Genomic DNA, 22,108 nt, shown 5'->3' on the forward strand with positions numbered 1-22,108 from the left:
GACAGGTAGTCCCAGATATGTGGACTGTCCCCCAGGGGGGCTCTCACACCCGGGGGCTGGGCTGCTTCTTTGTTTTGGGCTTAGATGCACATGGGGCCTCATTTGGAAGGTGACTACAGCCCCTGACCAACCCTCACAAGCTGGATTAAACTCATTTCCGTAAAGGGGGAACGAAGCTTTTTCAGGTTAAAAAGTCCTCCAGCTGGGTCCCAGTGGGGACTTGCAGGCTCTCTTGCATGTTTTGTGACACACGTGTAATGGCCTTTTCTCAGTGCTCTTCCCTTCCCTCTGGGCTGCCGCCTTCGCCGCCACATCATTGGTTTTATGGGAGGTCTCCTGTGGCAGGGGTCCTGGGCCTGATTGAGGCAGCGGTCCAGGAGCGGGGGTGGCGTGGGGGTGTTCACAGAGGTACCAGATGTGCACAGGATCCTTCCCCGTGTGGATCCTGGCAGGAGACTCTGGGCCCCTGGTGTTAGAAAGTGTCCAGCGAGAAGGACTCCTGGAGATCCAGGGATGGCCACGCTGGAATCAGAAGCCAGGAAATGTAAATTTTCGTACTCTAAAGCTCTCTCAGCAGTGTCATTTAGGCATTTGAGAAATTTTTAAAATAATGGAGACGGTCTCAACACCAAAACTCTTTAAGCACACAGATTTTTCTCTCCCCACTGAAGCTGCAAGATAAAGCATACATTCATAAATCCACTCCATCCGCTTAAGGACTTCAAGGAAATGCTGCCTTGTCCTAGTTTGTGTCCTCGTTAAGGCAGTTCCCTGAATGCTAATGATAGGACGTGAATTGAGGAGAAGCCAGCAGCTCCACTTTTAATTTAGGACATCTCACGTGGTCTTTTGAAAACAGAAAACCAGACAAAACAATAATAGCTAAAACTGGGAAATGGCTTCTTTTTCACATCAAATAATGACTTTGAGAAACAGTCTGTTGTGCCAACATCCTCCCTGGCCTCCAGTCCCCTTTTCGCACCCCACCCCCAGGGCCCGAGTTCCTCAGGAAGCGTTTCCAGTGTGGGCCTAGGGCTGCCGCAAGGCCTGGGCAGCTTGGTAACAGGCACAGGGCCCTGTGAGAGCACTTGACAGCCTCACCCACAGAGGGGCCGCTGCTCTCCTTGCTGGCAGCCCACACAGGAAGGAGGGGCCGGACTCGGCTTGCAGTGCTTTGTGTTTATTTCCTGGCTCAGCGTAGAGTTGTAAGGCTTTGCCTGTGAGGGTACTGCACCTGCCCTTTGACAGTTGTCACCGCGGGGGCAGGTGACTGCCTTCTAGCCCTGACTGTAGGCCTTCCTGTCCTGACAAATGAAGTCAGTAGAGGAGACGAGACCTGATTAGTGGTGTTCGAGCTTATTTTTTATGTGTTTATTAGAACTCTTTAGCCAAGTGAAAGCTCAAGTGGAACTCTGGTGTATAGAGGAAAGAGGAACCAAAGAGTGAGGCTGAGGGTAGACCCTCTCCTTCTCTCCCTCTGAAAATCCCTGAGGTTTCTCCTAAACCCTAAATAAGCCTCAGAAGATCAGGGACTCGATGCTTTCAGAGGTGACTTGGAGCTTACATTTACTCATTTGATGTCTCTCTCCTAGATGTGTTTCTCTTTAGAGCAAGAACTCTGTCTCATTGTTGCTGCCTAGGTACCTCGTGCTTTGTACATGGTGGTAATTTGAACCAAGAATCAGGAATCAGGAGTTCCCTTTGTGTCTCAGCAGTAACGAATCTGACTAGGATCCATGAGGATGCAGGGTTGATCCCTGGCCTCCATCAGTGGGTTGAGGATCCAGCATTGTCGTGAGCTGTGGTGTTGGTCACAAACTCTCCTCGGATCTGGCATTGCTGGGGCTGTGGCATAGGCCAGTGGCTGTAGCTCCGATTGGATCCCTAGCCCGGGAACCTCCATATGCCCTAAAAAGACAAAAAAAAAAAAAAAAAAAAGGAAGCATCAATGGTGATTTGTAATTACAGGCCTTCTGGACCTAATCTTGTAATCCATTGCCATCCCTGTAATTCTTCTGACACTCAGCACACCCTCTTGCTTTTCCTACTCAGAATCCTACTATGAGCCAGGTATTGACTCTCCTGGCCAGGCCCCAGATCCTCTGGTGGATACACAGCCATGGCTTTGTGTCGCCCCCAGCGTTTCTTTCCCCATTGTGTTCCTGGAGCCCTTCCCACACTGACTGTGGTCAAGTTAGTGAGCTTCCAACAATGTGTGAGCCTGTCATAAGGTGTTCTCTTTTGGAACATCAGTTTTCCAGGGCCCCTGAGTCCAGGATTCCACTGACTTTCACAGTGACCTGGCCTAAGTGGCTCAGGTTATGTGCTCATCTGATTAGAAAGCAATTTTTTTCTTGAATATCAGTGTTCAGCATTCCACTTTGATTCTGTTTCTCCTAAAAGATTGATGGTTGATGTTGCCAGTGTAGGAATGCTTAATTAAAGGGAGGTATATGGATCAAATGGATAATTGTGAAACAATATTAAATTCTGTTTACAAACATGTATATTCTCAGAGAGATTATATCATGTGGAAGAGTACAAAGTATTATTGCATACATCTTAACCAAATGTTAGAAAAGTAAGTTTGTATTATGGGAAATTTTAAGCATACGCAAAGAGAGAATAATATAATATTATCCGCATGTTTATTAGGTGGTATCAACAACTAGTATTTTATGACCCATATTGTTTCATTGATATAGCTACCCATTTAATTTTGTTGTTTGGAAGCAAATACATGTTATTTGAGACAGTTATTATTTGTTAAATAACAATATTATTTTGAAGCAAATCTTGGGCATCGTATTGCAACTTAAATATTTCAGACATTTACATTTTAAAAATATATTCTGAAATTTGATCATGCTCTAGCATCAATACATTTGCCTGTGAATTTACTAAACTGCCATCCTTTGTATGCAAACTTTTTTTTATCTGTCACTCTTTGTAATTAGTAAGTATGTATATATTTTATTCCCCTCACTTTCTTATACAAAAGAGCATTAGCGTAATCTGGTCTGCACTTTGCTTTTTTTTACCTAATAATTTATTCTAGGAATTATTCCTTGTCTGTGAGAGGGCCATGATCTCAGCTTCATGCTGGGTTTACTGATTAACAAGACAGCAGAGAAGAGCCCTAGCTTCTTTCCCTGGGCTGATGCTATTAACATTTGATGGTTTGAGACATATACAACTTTCCTTTGAGAAACATGGACCCACTTTAGATGAAAATGGTTGCAGAACACCGTAGCCACCTGTAGACTGTATTTTTATGTAGTATGCATTAAAAATATACTGTAAGAAACTGGGTCAGGAGTTCCCGTCGTGGCGCAGTGGTTAACGAATCCGACTAGGAACCATGAGGTTGCGGGTTCGGTCCCTGCCCTTGCTCAATGGGTTAATGATCCGGCGTTGCCGTGAGCTGTGGTGTAGGTTGCAGACGCGGCTCGGATCCTGTGTTGCTGTGGCTCTGGCGTAGGCCGGTGGCTACAGCTCCGATTGGACCCCTAGCCTGGGAACCTCCATATGCCGCGGGAGCGGCCCAAGAAATAGCAACAACAGCAATAACAAAAGACAAAAAGACAAAAAAGACAAAAAAAAAAAAAAAAAAAGAAACTGGGTCACCATGCTGTACAGTAGAAAAAATATGTATATAAATAAATGAAAAAAAAAAAAGAGAGAAAAGAAAAAGAAATAAAAATATACTATAAGAGTTCCCGTCGTGGCTCAGGGGTAATGAACCCTACTGGTATCCATGAGGACATGGATTTGATCCCTGGCCACGCTCAGTGGGTTAAGGATCCTGCGTTGTCATGAGCTGTGGTGTAGGTCCCAGATGCGGCTCGGATCCCAAGTTGCTGTGGCTATGGCTGTGGTTTAGGCTGGCAGCTGTAGCTCTGATTCAACCCCTAGCTTTTGAAAATTCCATATGCCGCAGGCATGGCCCTAAAAAGATTAAAAAAAAAAAACAAACCTAGAATATATATTATGTAGATTTTTATATATCAAGATAGTATGTTATGTAGGATATCAAATTCCCTATGTAAGCTTTGAGTAACTGACACTTGTTTGTTTGTTTTTTCAGATTTAATTAACCCACACGCAAATGCTTCTGCGGAAAAAGCCAGAAATGTCCTAGCTGTGGAAACTGCCCCTGGAGAGCTGGTGGGAGAGCAAGCTGCAAATCAGCCTGCCCCAGGACATCCAAATTCCATCAACTTCTCTTTGAAACAATGGGGCACTGAGCTCAAGTGAGTCTTTGGAAAGCGACACGTGAAACTGAAAATGGATTATTTCTGATAATATAGTTATAGTTTTAAATGTGAAATTATAAAACCACCTGACATTTGTGAAGGTATTCATCATTCGCAAGGTACTTTTGTATACTTTGTTGTTTTTTTAGCTTGTACGGAACACCTATTGTGTGCCTGATACTGTGAAACACGTTCACATTCATGGTTTAATTTAATTGTTTGACTCTGTGAGGTAGGTTGTACCGTTGATATTTTATAGAGCTAGCCATCATTGCAGTCAATTTTAGAACATTTTCATTACCCCAAAAAGAAACCCCAGAACCTATTAGCAGTCCCTTCCCTTTTCCTCTAAACTCCTCCCAATCCGGCCCTCAGTAACGACTAATCTACTTTCTATCTCAGTGGATTTGCCTGTTCTGGATGTTTCACATAAATGACATCATACAGAATGTGGTCCTTTGTGTCTTGCTTCTTCCACTTTGCATAATGTTTTGAGGATTCATCTATGTGGTGGCATGTATTATAGTTCATTTCTTTTTATTGCGGAATAATATTCTGTTATGTGGATATACCATATTTTGTGTATCTATTCTTCAGTTGATGGACATTAGGGTTCTTTCCACTTTTTGGCTGCTATGAATAAAGCTGCTGTACACATCCATGTGCAGGTTTTACGTGGATATAATTTTTCAACTTCTGTGGGTAAATACCAAGGAGTACGATTGCTGGATCATATGTAATAATATGTTTAGTTTTGTAAGGAACTGCCAAAATGTCTTGCGAAGTGGCTGTACAGCCCTGCCTTCATTTCTACCAGCAGTGAATTAGAGTTCCTGTTGCTCCACATCCTTGCCAGCATTCCGTGTTGTCAGTGTTCCAGATTTTGGCCATCTTAATAGGTGTAACATAAATGATGCTGTATTTTTAATTTTAAAGTCCATTTGTTCACTGTTGATATATAGGAAACCAAATGAATTTTGTGGAGTAATCTTGTATTCTGCAGTCTTGTTATAATCACATATTAGTTCCAAGAGATTTTTGATCATTTCTTTATTATCTGCATAGACGGTTTATATCTTCCTTCCCAACATTTTAAATTTCTTTTCCTTGCCTTTTTGCATTAGCAAGGACTTCCAATACAGAGTTGAAAAGGAGTGGTAAGAGATGACATCTTTGCCTTGTACTTGATCCTAGTGGGAACACTTTGAGTTTCTTACCATTAAGTCTGATATTAGCCATAGTTTTTTTGTAGATAGTCTTTATCAGGTTGAGAAAGTTTCCTCTGTTTCTAGTTTACTGAGAGTTTGTATCATGAATGGGTGTTGGGTTTTGTCAGATACATTTTCTTCACCTCTTGGTTTGATCATGGAATTTCCCTCTTCTCGTCTGTCGCTGTGATGGATCACATTAACTGATTTTCAAATGTTGAATGAGTCTTCCATACCTCAGATAAATCCCACTTTGTTGTGGAGTGTAGTTCGTCTTATACATTGTTGAATTTGGTTTGCTAATGTTTTGTTGAGGATTTTTGCACCTATGTTCATAAGAGACATTGGTCTATAGTTTTTTTTTTTTTTTTTTCTTATAATGTCTTTGATTTTGGCATTCAGGGAATGCTGGCCTCACAGAATGAGTTAGGAAGTATTCTCTCTGCTTTTATCCTCTGAAAGAGATTGTAGATAATTAATACAGCTTCTTCCTTAAATGTTTGGTAGAATTCATCAGTGAATGCATCTGGGCCTATGTTTTCTGTTTTGGAAGGTTATTATTGATTCCATTTTAAAAATAGATGTAGGTCTGTTGTTCTTGTGTGAGTTTTGGCAGATTGTGTCTTTCAAGGACCATTTCCTATGTAGGTTAGCAAGCTTATGGGCATTAAGCTTTTCATTATATTTCTTGCTTATCCTGTTAGTTTCCAGGAAATCTATAATCATTTTCCCTTTTTAATGATACTAGTAATTAGTATCCTCTCTTTTTTCCATCGTTAGTCTGGCTAGAGGCTTATCTAATTGATTGATCTTTTCCAAGAAACAGCTTTGGTTTCATTTTGTTGGTATTGATTTCCTATTTTAAATTTTATTGATTTCTGCTTGAATGCTTAGTATTTCTTTTCTTCTGTTTACTTTGGATTTAATTTTCTCTTCTTTTTCGTTTCCTAAGCTAGAAACTTAGAATGATTTTAGATCTTTTTCCTTTTCTAATATATGCATTTGATGCTCTAAATTTCGCTCTAAGCACTTGACTCATGTGTTAGTTGGAAATGTGTTGTTTAATCTCTGCATACTTGGGGGTTTTCCAGTTACTTTTATGTTATGGATTTCTGGTTTAATCCCATTGTCTGAAAACAGACATTGTATGATTTCTAGTCTTAAGACTTGTTAAGGTGTGGTTTATGGCCCAGAATGTGGTCTGTCTTGAGGCATGTCCCACGTGAGGAAAATGTATATTCTCCTCTTGTTGGATGGAATAATTTATAGATGTCATTTACATCATGTTGATTGATGGTGCTGTTGAGTTCAGCTATGTCCTTATTGATTTTTTGCCTGCTGAATTCGTCTCTTTCAGGCAGAGAGTGTTGAAGTCTCCATCTGTGATAGTGGATTCATCTATTCATCCTTTCATTTCTGTCAGTTTTTGCCTCACATAGTTTAATCTCTGTTGTTAGGCATGTACACATTGAGTGGTTATGTTTTAGGAGTCCCCTGATGGCTTAGCAGTTAAGGATTTGGCATTGTCACTGCTGTGGCTCAGGTTCAGTCCCTGGCTCAAGAACTTCTGCATGCCATGGGCGCAGCCAAAAAGAATTGTCTTCTTAGAGAATTGACCCCTTTATCCCTTACTTTGAAGTCCATTCTGTCTGAATCTAATCTAGCTCTCCTGCTTTCTTTTGATGTTTTTCTCCATTTACTTTTAATCTATTTGTGTCTTTATTTTAAAGTGGGTTTCTTGTAGACAACATATAGTTGCATGCTGATTTTTGATCTATTCTGACAGTTTCTGTCTTTTAATTGGTACATTTATTTTAAGTTCCCAGGCTGGGGATTGAACCCGCACACAGCAGCAACCCAAGCCACTGCAGCAACAATGCCAGATCCTTAACCTGCTACACCACAAGAGAACTCCTTAATTGGTGCATTTATACCATCCATATTGAAAGTGATTATTGATATAGTTGGATTAATATATACTGTATTCATTACTGTTTTCTATCTGTTGTCCTTGTTCTTTGTTTCTGTTTTTGTCTCTCACTCTCTTACTGCCTTTCGTGGTTTTGTGTGTGTGTGTGTGTGTGTGTGTGTGTGTGTTTTGTCCTTTGTCTTTTTAGGGCCATACCCGAGGCATATGGAGGTTCCCAGGCTAGGGGTTTAGTTGGAGCTGTAGCTGTCGGCCTACGCCAGAGCCACAGCAACTCAGGATCCGAGCCTCGTCTGTGACCTGCACCACAGCTCACGGCAACGCCGGATCCTCAACTCACTGAGCGAGACCAGGGATCGAGCCTGCAACCTCATGGTTCCTAGTCGGATTCGTTTCCACTGTGCCATGACGGGAACTCCCTTTCGTGGTTTTAATTGAGCATTTTATATGATTCTGTTTTCTCTGCTTTCTTGGTATATCAGTTAGTTGTACCTTTTTTTTTTTTTTTTTTTTTACTTTTTTTAGTGGTTGCTCTGGAGTTTCCAATATACATTTACAACTAATCCAAGTCTACTTTGAAATAACACTATTCCACTTCTCAGGTTGTGTGAGTGCCTTATAACAACAAAATAGTCCTCATTTCCCCCTCCTGGCCCTTGAATCATTGCTGTCATTCATTTCACTACATACAAAGTATACATAGCACATGTATACAGAAGCATACATAATATTGCACAATATGAGCTCATGCATCTATAAAGCATACATCAGCATAACATATATAACATGTATACATAGGTATACGTTGTTGGTATTATTGTTTGAATAAACTATTATCTGTGAGATCAATTGAAATAAGAAAATGAACATTTTTATTTTACTTTCATTTATTCCTTCTTAGTACTCTTTCTTTCTTTATGTTGGATCTGAGTTTCTGACCTGCATTATTTTTCTTCCCTTTAAAGAACCTAATGTTTTTTGCAACAGATTCCCTCAGGTTTTTTTGTTTGTTTGTTTGTGTGTTTCGTTTTTTGTTTTTGGTCTGAGAAAGTCCTTTTTTTTTAAATTCTCCTTCACGTCTTTCTTTCTCTCTCTCTATCTCTTTGGCCGCACCTGCTGCATATGGAACAAGTTCCCAGATTGGGGATTGAACCCATGCCGTAGCAGCAATCCAGGCCACTGCAGTGACTACACTGGATTCTTAACCTGCTGTGCCACAAGGGAACTCCCTTTCCTTCAATATGGAAAGATAATTTCAGAATTCCAGGTTGGTGGGATTTTTTTTTTCCTATCAACACTTTAAATATTTCAGTCTATTTTCATTTCCATGGTTTCTGAGGAGAGGTGGGATATAATTCTTATCTTTATTCCTCTACAGGTAAGGTAGGTTTTTTTCCTCTGATTTCTTTAAGAATATTTTATCTTTGATTTTTCTGTAGTTTGAAAATGGTATGCCAGGGTACGGGTCTTTGGCGTTTATCTAAACTACTTGTGTTCTCTGAGCTTCCTGGAGCTGTGGTTTGGTGTCTGATGTTAATTTGTGGGAATAATCCATCCTTATCCTTTCAAATACTTCTTCATTTCCTCTCTCTTCTAATATTCCCATTAAATGCTTATGTTATACCTTTTGTGGTTATCTCATAGTCTTCAGCTATTCTGTTCTTTTTCCCTTCCTGCCCCGCTTCCACCCCACCCCAGTCTTTGATCTCGTAGTCTTTTAGTTTTGGAGGATTTTATTGAGATGTCCTTATGTTCAGAGATTCTTTCCTCAGCTGTGTCCAGTCTACTAATAAGCCCGCTGAAGGCATTCTTCATTTCTGTTGCAGTGTTTTCTGTCTCTAGTATCTTTCCTAGGACTTCACTGTCCGTGCTGTCTACCTTGTCCTTCAGAGCCCTGAGCATATTAATCATAATAGTTTTAAATCCCCAGTCTGATAATTCCGACATCCCTGCCATGTCTGGTTCTGATGATTGTTTGACTCTTCAAGCTTTGGGGTTTTTTTGCCTTTTGGTATACCTTGTCAGTTTTTTCTTGGTAGCTGGACATGATGTTTTAAGTAAAAGGAGCTGCTGCCAATGGGCTTTTAGTAACATGGTGATGAGCTCGCGGGGAGGGGAAGAGTTGTATCCTTGTGTGATGAGGGCTCAGTCTTCCAGTGAGCCTGTATCTCTGGAGTTTGAAATTCAGAAGTAGTTCTCAGTATTTGGTTTTTTTTTATGTATTTGGACTTTTTTTTTTGTCTTTTGTCCTTTTTTGGGCCACACCCGCGGCATATGGAGGTTCCCAGGCTAGAGGTCTAATTGGAGTTGCAGCCGCCACCCTACACCACAGCCACAGCAACGCCATACCCGAGCCGCACCTGCCACCTACACCACAACACAGCTCACAGCTACACCAGATCCGTAACCCACTGAACGAGGCCAGGGATCCAACCTGCAACCTCGTGGTTCCTAGTCAGATTTGTTTCTGCTGTGCCATAATGGGAACTCCATTTCTCAGTATTTTTATTTGCCCTTATGTGGGACAGGATGGCTAGAATGGGCTAGAGTTCCCCCAGCTCAGTTAGCTCTGAGGATACCCAGCTTGGGCTCTGGTTTATAGTTTTCTCTGTTGAGAACAGAGTGCTTGTTAGTATTTAAAAATGATTTCTGGAATTCTCTTGTGGCACAGCGGGTTAAAGATCTGGCATTGTCACTGCAGCAGCTTGGGTTGCTGCTGTGGCACGAGTTCAATCCCTGGCCCGGGAACTTGCACATGCTGTGGGTGCAGTCCTCCAAAAATTCCTTCTCCCCTCTCTCTGCCAGAAACCAGAGGGGGATTTTCTCTGGTATTGTCTATGGGAACCTGATCATCTCACAGTACTGGAGGTATATCTCACAATACTGTGGGGGCTCCTCTAGGATGGGGCCCCCTGGAGTTTTTAACTGCAGCCTTGTCTATACTGAGCCTCCAGCAATTCATCAGTTATGGTAGGTTTTCCTACCATGGCACTGGTTCCGCAGATGAGTCTTTGCTCCAGGAAGCCACAGCTCCCGGTATTGGCCTGTCTCTCCCACATTTGGGGTAGCAATTTGCCCTGTGTCCTCCCCTCTCTTACGGGTCCAAGAAGTGGCTTGTTCCTTAGACCGCTGTTTCCCATGTTCCCCTGAGCCACTGTGTTCCAGCCATTCCATACCTTGCTCTTCACCCAGGACCTTCACTCATGGTGTGTCCTTCTGCCCAGTTGGGCCCATCTCATCTGAGTCAGTCCCATTCATGGGCCAGCACCCAGGGAAGGGAGGAGGGAGGCGGCCAGAGGGGCTCTCTTCCTGGGTGCCTGCAACTAGAGCAGCACCACTTTGAGGGATTTCAACCTGTTGGGGTTCTGCGCTCCTAAAAATGTTAGAAAGCCGCCATGAGGCTGTTCCTTTATTTTACAGGTTAAAAAGCTGAGGCTTAAGAGGGATAAGGAGACTTGCTCAAGACATAGCAGGTGTGTGGCAGATCTGAAAGGCATAGTCGGTGCCTTGATTGGAGCCCAGTGATCCTTCCACCTTGCATCATAACATATTTGGGAAATGATTGATTTGTCAGATTTTCATGCCTAACTAGGCTCATCTGCTCCCAAAGTTAGATAATGGAACGAGGGGAGACAGACCTGTAACACAGAGGGCTTTCCGATTATGGTGCATATCTTACCTAGGAAAGTAAGTGTGTGTTACCCTGCTTCTAACAACTGATGGTTCATGTTCAGGGTTAAATGTCACTAGGAGTTATCTTCTTTTTTAAAAGTTTTATGGGAGTATAGTTGTCTTACAATGTTGTATTAGTTTCAGATGTACAGCAAGGTGAATCAGTTATACATGTATACTACATACCTATATATGTATGTATATCTATCTATATATATATCTCCATTTGTTTCCCGTATATGTTATTACAAACTGTTGAGTAAATTTCCCTGTGCTGTATAGTAGGTTCTTGTATATTATCTGTTTTATACAGTAGTGTGTATATGTTATTCTTATCCTTATAATTCTTCCCTCCCCCGAAAGGTTTCCCCTGTGGTAACCATAAGATTGGTTTTGAAATCTGAGTTTGTTTTGGTTTTATAAATAAGTTCTTTTGTATCATTTTTTATTAGATTCCACATATAAGTGATATCATATGATATCTGTCTTTATCTGATTTACTTCACTCAGTATGATAATCTCTAGGTCCCTCCATGTTGCTGCAAATGGCATTATTTCCTTCTTTTTATGGCTGAAAAATGTTCCATTGTGTATATGTACCACATCTTTTTTGTCTACCGTGGCTGGACATTTAAATTGCTTCCATATCTTGGGCTGTTGTAAATAGTGCTCGAATGAACATAGGGATGCATGTGTCTTTTTGAATTATGTTTATCTCCAGATATAGTCCAGGAGTGGAATTGCAGGGTCATATGGTAGTAATATATTTAGTTTTTAAAGGAACCTCCATAGCAGTTGCACCAATGTACATTTCCACCAACCACGTAGGAGGGTTCCCTTTTCTCCATACCCTCTCCAGCATTTAGTGTTTGCTGACTTTTTGGAGTTATCTTCTATCAGATGTGCCTTCCCAGTGATTAAGAGCCAGGCTCTGTTCCCAGCTTTAGGACTTAATAGCTGGACAACAGGCAAATTACTCAACTTTCATCAGTAAAATGGGGGTAATGATCACGCATACTCCAGGAGAGCGACATGGCGATGATGGTTTTATGAGTATAAGCTACTTTGAGCAGCACTTGACCCTCAGTGAGCACTAGACGAGGGCTAGTTGCTGCATCATTGAGGGAGACACAGCTCACGGCAGCAACCCTGATGCTTATTGATTGGCATAGTGATCTTAAGTGTTTATGGTTCTTGTTTTCTTTTTTCTCTTTTTAACGTACGGAGTGCTTAATGAGGGTTTAAATAAAATGCTTTAGGTGCATAGAGAGATTTAATGACCATGGAAATAGTAAAGGAGTATTTCTGTATTATAAATTCATGGCTCAAAAATTATGTGTATTTTATATAAATTTAAAATGGCATTTAAATTAGAGTGTAGTCAAGGCTTAAGGAATAATCGAATGCTTGTCTGCTGTGCTTTTTTTCTGTTTATCAATACAGGTGAAACTCTCTTAGCCAGCTTCCACCAGCTCCCCTGTCTAACAGGCATTTTTTTTATAATGATTTTTATTTTTTTCGTTACAGCTGGTTTACAGTGTTCTGTCAATTTTCTACTGCAGAGCAAGGTGACCCAGTCACACATACATGTATACATTCTTTTTTCTCATACTGTCATGCTCCATCACAAGTGACCAGACATATTTCCCAGTGCTACACAGCAGGATCCCATTGTTTATCCACTCCAAAGGTAATTAACTGGCATTTTAAGTTCCCTCTGTAGAGCCTTGGTCCACGATGACTGCATGAGACTAATGGGCTGCTGCAGGCCATCCTGCCCTCTCCCCCCAGCCAGCTGCAGACTTACCAAGAGTTGGCTCAGTCTGCTCCCAACTAGTTAACGCCTGTTGTACTTATTTTTGCAATTGTGTTATTCAATGAAGTACTTAGTAAACTCATAACATATTAAAAGAAATTGTTTTTTTTCTGTGGAAAAATAAGTTGAACGCTTGGGGGAAATTTGATGAAGGTGAGTCACTAAAAAATTACCAGGATGTGGGTGACACAGTTGTGAAAGATAGGAAAAAAATTGTTCAAACCTTGTAAAGATTGTATACTTAGAATATTTCACAATTGTAAGTACCAATTCTCCTTTTTTTTAAGAAGAAGGAAAACAAATTTGGAAAAGTTAGACGATGTCTTCTGGGTGTGTTTTATCCAAGAAAGATACCAGCAAACTGTGGTCAGTAGCCCCAGACTCAAGAAGAAGCCCTGGCTGGCCTATATCAGGAGGCTGGCACACCAGAGCACACACTGTGTATGGCTTTATCGGTACATGTGTTTGAAGTTACTGGTCAGTGGTTTCCTGCTTTAATGAACATTTTCATTAATCTGCTAACAGTCCAGGTCACTTCAGGTAAAAGAATTAGCTCTCAGGGTGCAATTCTGGCTGGTCCAAGGGTGAATACACATGCTTGGGGGTGGGAGCATGAGTGTGTGCTCTGGGGCCGGTGCAGAGTTTTAGCGAGACGGGTATGCGTGGGAGGTGTGCTTAGGCTGCAGGTTCTGTGATAGCAGTGAGCTCTGTCCTGTGGTTATATGGTCCCCTGAGTCCATTGCTGGGTACGCAGCTGTGCCTACCACGAGAGCGGCAGCTCCCAGGGTCTATTTCTGCCTGTCCCTCTGTTCAGGAATGGGGTCATGCCACAGCTAGTGCTCTGTGTGGTCAGACTAGGTTTTGGAACCACAGCCCTGCTACTCATTAGCTGTGTGATGTTGAGCCAGTTATTTAACTTCTCGCAGCTTTGTATTCTCCATTAGCAGTAAATTGGGGTGTGTACGTGTGTGTGTGTGTCTCTCTGTGTGTGTCCTTTCTCCACTGGGTGTGACTGTTAACATTGTGAATAAGAACTGCCTAGGTTGGTATCTGGCTCATTGTAAGTGCTCAGTGAAGAGTGGTTACACAATCCATTCCTGCTGGTATTGCTGTCCTTTCTCCGCTGAGCCAGTAAGTGAAGCGGATCTTTATTATCCATCAGTGGAGAGGGTGCCTTCCTGGAGGATGGGTATGAAGACCGAACTGGCTGGGAAAATGCGCTCATGCATCTGGGCTTGCCTCTGATAGGTCTTCGGCTGGCCCTGCCACTGGCCCTGCTCTGCGCTTTTGTTTTGTTTTCCTCTTGACCCCTCAGGCCGGGTAGATAGAGTTATTTGTGTGCATGGCTGATGTTCTCAGGAGACTGTTCTGGTTTTGCTGGCTAGGGCCATGCCTGGCGGCTCATGTCTTCAGCCCCAGTTTGTAGCAAAGGGCCTGACTCTGCCCGAAGCAAGTGGATATTTGGTGAATTTGGGGAAGTCATTCATGCCCAGTAGCTGTGACATGGTATTTATTTGTGGTTTTCCTTGTAAGGCAGAGCCCGCTCTATACCAAAAAAGAAGTTAGTCACCGTGCTGCTGCCCACACTGATGTTTTAAAGCCAGGCCTCCTGGAAAGGGAAGCCTGGACGAAGGTGACTGGTTCCCTGGCCAGTGGCTTTGCAGTGGTTGGGAGAGTTGGTGTGTATCCTCTCTGACAGTCACACACTTCTGGGGCCCACACATCACAAGGGCCATGGGGGTGTGATGCCATCCATGAAAATCGCTGTGGTCGTGAGAGGGGCAGTGGCTTAACCCTGGCTGGGGGTGTGGTCATCTGACCGGACATGGGAAACTGAGGCCCAGAGAACTTTGGTGCCTTGTTCAGGGCCACCGAGGGAGGGAGTGATTGGCCCACATCTGCCATTGTGTGTAGAGTTGGGGGCTGGCAAGGGGAGGCTGCCTGCACTCTGTAGGTCTGCCAGTCCTGGGCCAGCAAATCACTAGCCCAAGCCTTTCAGAGGCATCTCCTGGCCTTGGGCTGAAGGCCATGTGGCTAAACATGGCCTTGGAGGTCCAGTGGGCTCATCTGTCCTGTCACAGACCTGCTTGGCCTCTTGCAGCTCTTCACACTGTCTTCCCTGCAGACCCTGCCCCAGGCTGACCCTTGCCTGGAAGGGCTCTCTCCTGGTGACTCCCGGTCCCCTTCAGGGGAGCCTCGTTCCACCCACCCCCCACCCCGTGCTTTTCCTTCACAGCCTTTACTACCACTTTACTGTTTCTTTGCATGCCTGTCCGTGGCCCACTGCCCGGGGAGGGGAGGGGGACTCGCGGGGAGCAGGGCTCACGGGGGCAGGGGCCCAGTCTGTCCTGGCCGGTGTATCCCCAGCACCTCACACACACCTGGCATGTGGTGGGTGTCTGCATCCTGCTTGAGGACAGGGTGGTGAACGAGGGGCCCAGGGCCCTTCTTCCGGAGTGGAGACTCCCTGTTTCTGTTGCTCAGGGCGTGTCTTCCCTTGGCCCCATGCAGGCGTGTGGGTGGCCCTGTCCACATCTTCCAGCTAGGGGCTGTAGTTCCTGGGGTGCTGCCTTTTCTGTTTGGCCTCCTGGGAAGGGATTTCCTTCTAATGAAGTGTTGTTCACATTTCTGACTAGAAATCTACAGCAAATACTAACCATTCATACATAAGTGCATATTTTTGTAAGCCCATGAAACTGAAATTTCATAAAATTTTCACTCTTCCATCTAGAAAAGCTAAGTACTATTTTCTCTTCCAGTGTGTTAAAAAAAACTAATCGTGGCATTCCCTTGTGGCAAAGTGGGTTAAGGATCCAGCATTGTCACCACAGTGGCCTGGGTCGCTGCTGTGGCACGGATTTGATGCCTGGCCCGGGATCTTCCACATGCTGCAGGTGCTGCCAAAAAAAAAAAAAAAATTCTCATCATGACCCTGAAAATTAATTTCATGACTCTAATTTTATCTCTTGGCTTGCTAATGGGTTGCCACCCACAGTTTGAGAAGCACTGCTCTGAAGGCTGCCCCTGGGTGTGTAGCCTGTCCCGTCCCTACCCCAGTTACCTTCACATCTTTCTACCTGCACCCCCTGCCTCTGTGGCACAAGTGCTCCCTTGGATAAGAGGTAGTCTCTCCCTGCTTTCAAGATGCTCACAGTCTTTAGGGGAGATGGACAGGCAGGTAAGGAGCCCTGTCACCAGGTGCCATAGGGTGCAGTTGAGAGCCAAACCCAGCATGTTGCTGCCTCCGAGGATGCACTAGGGGTGGGAGTGGGGTGGGGGGGGGCAGGCTTTGTCATGAAGATGTTTCAACCTAGGACTTGAAGTATGAGGCAGGACTTGCCAAAGGGACAGGCAAGTACAGAGACTCACCTGTGCAAAGGTATGGAAGTCAGTAGGGTTTCATGCATTCACAAGTGCATGTGCTGGGAGCTTAGGGCGCTGAGTGCAGGTGATGATCAAAGAGTCTCTGAAGAGCCCCAGGGTGAAGGGATGGGGTTGTGTCTTTGCTTTGGGCAACAGGAAACCTGTAGAGCAGTACCTGCCCGAAAATTCTACAATGAGATGTCTTTATTTTAATTTTTTTTTGAGGCAGTGCACACTTTATAAGATGTGCGTTCTGACGACTTTAGAATTGGTGGACTCGAATTACCTCTGTTAAATGTATAGGATGTTTTGGAAAGGGCCTTTCTGATGACACTTATTTCCCAGGTCATTATATCAACAGTAATCTATTTTAACTTAACACATGAAGCTCCAAACTTGAATGCCTGTTGAAGTTTGGACCGTAATAAAAAGTGTTCTCCCACAGCGCATGGTTTGAAGGGCAGTGTCTTCCTGGTGAGTGGTTGTATTCATTTGCTCTGGCTGCTGTAACAAACTGCCATAAACTTGGTGGCTTAAAACAACACAAATTCATTTTCTTACGGTTCTGGAAGCCAGAAGTCCAAATCAGTCTCACTGGGCAAAAGTCAAAGTACCAACAGGGCCGGTTCTTCCTGGAGGTTCCATGGGAGAAAGTGTCTCTGGCCTTTTCCAGCCCCTGGTGACTGCCGGCATTCCTTGGCCTGTGGCCACATCACTCTGATCTGCCTTCCTGGTCATGCCATCTGCTCCTGTTTTATGATGACATTTCCCTCTGCCTCCCTCTTACAAAACCACTTGTGCGCCATTTAAGGCCCACTCAGATAATTCAGGATGATCTCCTCATCTCAAGATTTTAATTTAATCACATCTGCAAGTCCCTTATAGTTATTTCTGCTCTTTTTATTGTTTGTTTGTTTCTTTGTTTATTTTTTAGGGCCGCACCTGCAGCATACCAAAGTTCCCAGGCCAAGTGTTGAAGGGGAACTACAGCTCCTGGCCTGCATCACAATCAGAGCAACACCAGATCCAAGCCGTATCTTCAACCTACACCACAGCTCCTGGCAACTCCAGATCCTTAACCCACTGAGCAAGGCCAGGGATGGAACCTGCATCCTCATGGATACTAGTTGGGTTCTTAACCCGCTGGGAACTCATTTCAAATAACATCATCCTGATATCCTTGTACATATATCTCATGTCCTTGTGAAAATATATCTGAAGAATTGATTTATACAAAAGGAAACACAGCATTATCTTTATTGGGTTAGCTGTTGCCAATAAGAGCCCCCTCCCCCTTTTTTGTTTCTCTTGATGGGGCTTTTAGTCGTGTGGGGTGGAGCTGATTGGCTGCCTCAGAGGTAATCTACTTCCATCTGCCCGTGTCTTCCTGCCACGGATGAAGTGGTGGTAGTGCCCAAAACCTGGCTGTGCAGGGTGTTTGTGGAGCCATGAGCTCTGGAAGGATTTGATAGGGGCATCTCCCGGCAATTCTATCAACTTCTTAAGTCTGGCTGATTATCAGAGTTGAAATGAATATTAAATTAATTATTACTACTTTAGTTGGACATTTTAAACTTTTATGTGGAGAAATCAATCTGAAATCAATCTGGAAAAAAAAAAACCTCTGGAAACAGATTATCTTATTAACTATATAAATTGCTAGTATTTGTTTTTAAAAGGTTCAGGCTGAACACTGCAGCTTTGAGAGTGACATTTGGCTGCCTGGTGGTCTCTGACTTCAGATCACAGTGGCTGAGTATTTACTGAACAAAACAGCAGGCATTTAGCACAGTGCCTGGAAGGACACAGAAATTCCTCTCAAAGTTTTGTCAGATGACATTGGCTTCTTTAAAGAGCAAGCACTGTACAAGAACAGCCTCAAGGATAGCTAGGAGACCCCGCAAATTTAAACTGGCCGTGAACTCTTGAGTAGTCAGTGCAGAGGCCTCTGCTGGCCAGAGCGGATAGGTTCGAGAAGCCGGGGCTCTACTGAGCCCGTTTTTGCACTGTCACAGAATTGGATTTTGCCAGGTAAAATCTAAAGCAGGGATTGGCTATGTAGTGTTTCAGCTTAAAGAGGCTTTTCCCTTTGAACCCGAACCCATCACCTAAGGCTTGGCAGGTGGTACCACTCCCAACCAAGGCTCAGTCCCTCAGCTGCAGGTGAGAGCCTGGCTTTTGTGCAAATGAACCTTGCGTTAGTGTGCAGGTGTGAGACCATGTCGAGGGGAAGTCTAAGTTTGTTCTCCCCAGGCATGTTTGGTTCTTCCCCACCCTCTCATTCCACCATCCTGCATCCTCCGCTTTGAGGACCAGGGCCAAATAGCAGTTTGAAGGTTGGGCCAAAGGAGCAGGGAGAATTTAAGTCCTCAAATCGATGGTGATGGTAGTAACATGCCACCTGGGAGTGAAGGCTTCCTTGAGACCCTTGCCATAAGCAGGGCCACTGAAACTCGAGTGCAGTGGATCCCGAGGTGCCTGTACTCAGCCATTTGTATCAAAGAAACCAGCAAAAGTACGTGCAGCATTTGTGAGAGTTTCTTTTTCTCCTGAGCAGCTGTTTTAAAATAGCTTTCTCCACAGTCCTATAGTTTTTATAAAATCTGACTTTACTGTGACATTGTTTGTTGGGTTGCAGTGGGGAATTGACTGGAATCCCTTTATGCAGTTGTCTGTGAAGATGTGTAGCACAGTTGCCAGGCACTAGAGAGACTCGGGGAATAAAGAGCATGTGTAACATGCTTTATTTACCTTGTTTATTTGCCAACTCACTCTTGGTCCCAGGTAAATGACCTGTAAGAAGACTTTTATCGGACATAAACATATAAACAAGTGTAATGGCCAGGTTTCTGGTGACTCCTTGTTAGAAACAGTTTGCAAAAGGTTGTGCAGTCTTGTATTTCAATAGAGTGATGGGAACGCAAGTGTTTCGGGTAGTTTCTCTGCATTCTTCTAAATTTTTAAAGCACTTCAATGAAATTTAAATAAAGCAAAAAAAAAAATCATGCTTTCCAAAACATAGAACATTGAAAAATGACGATTTTACGTGAGAATGTCATTGGATTCACACTAGAGATGAAGCTACCTTTCCCCCCTCACGTTTAATCTACCTCAGGAAACACCAAATAATGCACATTTATTTTAATAAGCTTATTGGAGTATAATTTACCTATGGTAAGTTTACTTATGTTGAGTGTACAGGCTGATGGAGTTTAGAAATTATACGTAGTCATGTAAACACCTCCTTAATTATGATATAGAGAATTTCCACCACCCTACATAGATGCCGCTTTACGGGAAGAATTTCATATAAATGGAGTCATATTCTATGTAGTCTTTTTAAAATTAAAGTGTTGTTGATTTATAATGTGGTGATTATAGTCTTTGGTATTTGTCTTCTTTCACTTAGCATAATCTTTTTGTAGAATCCTCTGTGTCGTTGAGTGTTTTCGTCCCTCATTCCTTTTCTGTTGCCGAATAGTATGTAGTAAGTGTGGATATGGCACGAATTTGGCTATCTGTTCACCAGTGGAAGGATTTTTGTTTTTTTTTTTTGTTTTTGTTTTTTTTTTTTGTCTTTTGTCTTTTGTCTTTTTGTCTTTTGTTGTTGTTGTTGTTGTTGCTATTTCTTGGAGGTTCCCAGGCTAGGGGTTGAATTGGAGCTGTAGCCACCGGCCTACGCCAGAGGCACAGCAACGCAGGATCCGAGCCGCGTCTGCAACCTACACCACAGCTCACGGCAACGCCGGATCGTTAACCCACTGAGCAAGGGCAGGGACCGAACCCGCAACCTCATGGTTCCTAGTCGGATTCGTTAACCACTGCGCCACGACGGGAACTCCAGGATTTTTGGTTTATATGCAGTTTGTGGCTATTGTGACTAATGCTTGCTCTGAGTTTTCACACCCAAGTTCTATATGTAGACATGTTTTCATTTCTTTGGGGTAAATGTATGAGACTGGGATTCCCGGCCGTTGAGTTAAGCAGATGCTCAGCTCTGTTAAGCAGATGCTCAGCTCTGTAAGATACGCCTTCCCCTCCTTCAGGGCGGGTGCACCGTCTGTTCCCATTAGCAGTGCTTACCGTTGGCAGTGCTCCACCTCCTTCCCAACCCATGGCTTGCCTGTTTTTTTGACGTTAGCCGTTGGGGTGGGTGTGGTTTGCTGTGGTGTTAAGTTGCATTTCCCTGATGATTAATAACGTTGAGTCTCATGTGCTTGCTGGCCATTTATGACTATTCAAGTCCTCCACTCGCTGTTTAATTGAGTTGTTTATTCTCCTGTTACTGAGTTGTAAGAGTTTTTTTATTTTTTCTGGATATAAGCGTTTTGTAAGGTACAGGTTTCGAAAATACTTACTAAAGAAGAAAAACTTTCTAATCTTGTTAAAGTTCATTTTATCACTTTAATCTTTTATACATTGTGCTTTTTTGTATGTTCTGTGTAGGAAACCTTTGCTTGACTCAATGTTATAAATATTTTCTCCCTTATTTTCTTCCAGACTTTTAATGATTTTAATTCTTACTCATTTATACATTTTAAGTTAATTTTTATGTGTGGCGTGAGGTGGGCGTTGAAGTTCATTCTTTCCCATATTAGATAACCATATCTAGTACTAGTTTTTAAAAAGATTGTCTTTTCGTCCTTGAACTTCTGGGCACCCTTGCTGAACATCAGTTAACATTGTCCTGTGGCTTGTTGGTTTTTCCTTCCTTCATTTCTTTTGTCTGTCTTCTGTTTCATTTTGGATAATTTCTGTTGCACTATCATCACATTCACAAAGCTTTCCTTCTGCAGTGTATATCATCTCCTGTTAATCCCATCTAATGTATTTTTATCATAGATATTGTACTTTTATCTCTAGGAGTTTTTTTTTTTAATTGAGGTATGATTGATATACAATGTTGTATTTTGGTTTCAGGTGCACAACAAAGTGATTCAGATACACATATATATTCTTTTTAGATTCTTTTCCATTGTAGGTGATTACAAGATACTGGATATAGTTCCTTGTGCTTTATCTATTTTGGCCCTTGTCGTTTATCTCTTTTGTATATAGTAGTGCGTATCTGTTAATCTCAAACTCCTAATTTATTCCTCCCCACCCTCCTTCTCCTTTGTTAACCGTAAATTTGCTTTCTATGTCTGTGAATCTGTTTCTCTTTCATAGGTAAGTTCACATGTATGTTTCTTAGATTACACATGTAAAGTGTTGTCATATATTTGTCTTTCTCTGTCTTACTCACGTCACTTAGTATAGATAACCTCTCTGTCCATCCATGTTGCTGTAAGTGGTACTACTTCATTCTTTTTTATGGCTGAGTAATATTCCATTGTATATAAGTACAACATCTTCTTTTTTTTTTTGTCTTTTTGTTGTTGTTGTTGCTATTTCTTGGGCCGCTCCGGCGGCATATGGAGGTTCCCAGGCTAGGGGTCGAATCGGAGCTGTAGCCACCAGCCTACGCCAGAGCCACAGCAACGCGGGATCCGAGCCGTGTCTGCAACCTACACCACAGCTCACGGCAACGCCGGATCGTTAACCCACTGAGCAAGGGCAGGGACCGAACCCGCAACCTCATGGTTCCTAGTCGGATTCGTTAACCACTGCGCCACGACGGGAACTCCAACATCTTCTTAATCCATTCCTCTGTCAGTGGACATTTAGGTTGTTTCCATGTCTTGGCTATTGTGAATAGTGCTGCTGTGAACATGGGGGTGCATTATCTTTTTGAATTAGAGTTTTCAGCTTTTATGGCTACATGCCCAGGGGTGGGATTGCTGCATCATATGGTAGTTCTAAATTTAGTTTTTTAAGGAACCTCCATAGTGTTCTCCATAGTGACTGCACCAACTTACACTCCCAT

At 43.0% G+C, this 22,108-nt stretch overlaps 1 protein-coding gene across 6 annotated transcripts in view; it reads left to right on the forward strand.

Annotated features, from left to right (window-relative positions):
• The window catches only part of TBC1D2B (TBC1 domain family member 2B), an 87,737-nt gene that overhangs the window by 30,803 nt on the left and 34,826 nt on the right, over positions 1-22,108 (forward strand). For 4 of the 6 annotated variants that reach the window (XR_014810294.1, XM_021098840.2, XM_021098841.2 and 1 more), the window contains exon 3: positions 4,088-4,253. Coding sequence is in view for 3 of the 6 variants with exons in the window: in XM_021098840.2 (XP_020954499.2) it covers positions 4,088-4,253 (166 nt within the window). In the remaining 3 variants the exon portion in view is untranslated. Of the gene's footprint in view, positions 1-4,087; positions 4,254-20,437; positions 20,535-22,108 lie in introns of those variants that run through there. The other 2 variants (XM_084968386.1, XM_084968387.1) reach the window with 1 other exon arrangement.

This window comes from Sus scrofa, chromosome 7 (genome assembly GCF_054392235.1).
Source record: "Sus scrofa isolate SSC_HxYL_T2T_F1_AM1 chromosome 7, Sscrofa_HxYL_maternal_Yorkshire_Landrace_v2.0, whole genome shotgun sequence".
NCBI classification, from domain to species: domain Eukaryota; kingdom Metazoa; phylum Chordata; class Mammalia; order Artiodactyla; family Suidae; genus Sus; species Sus scrofa.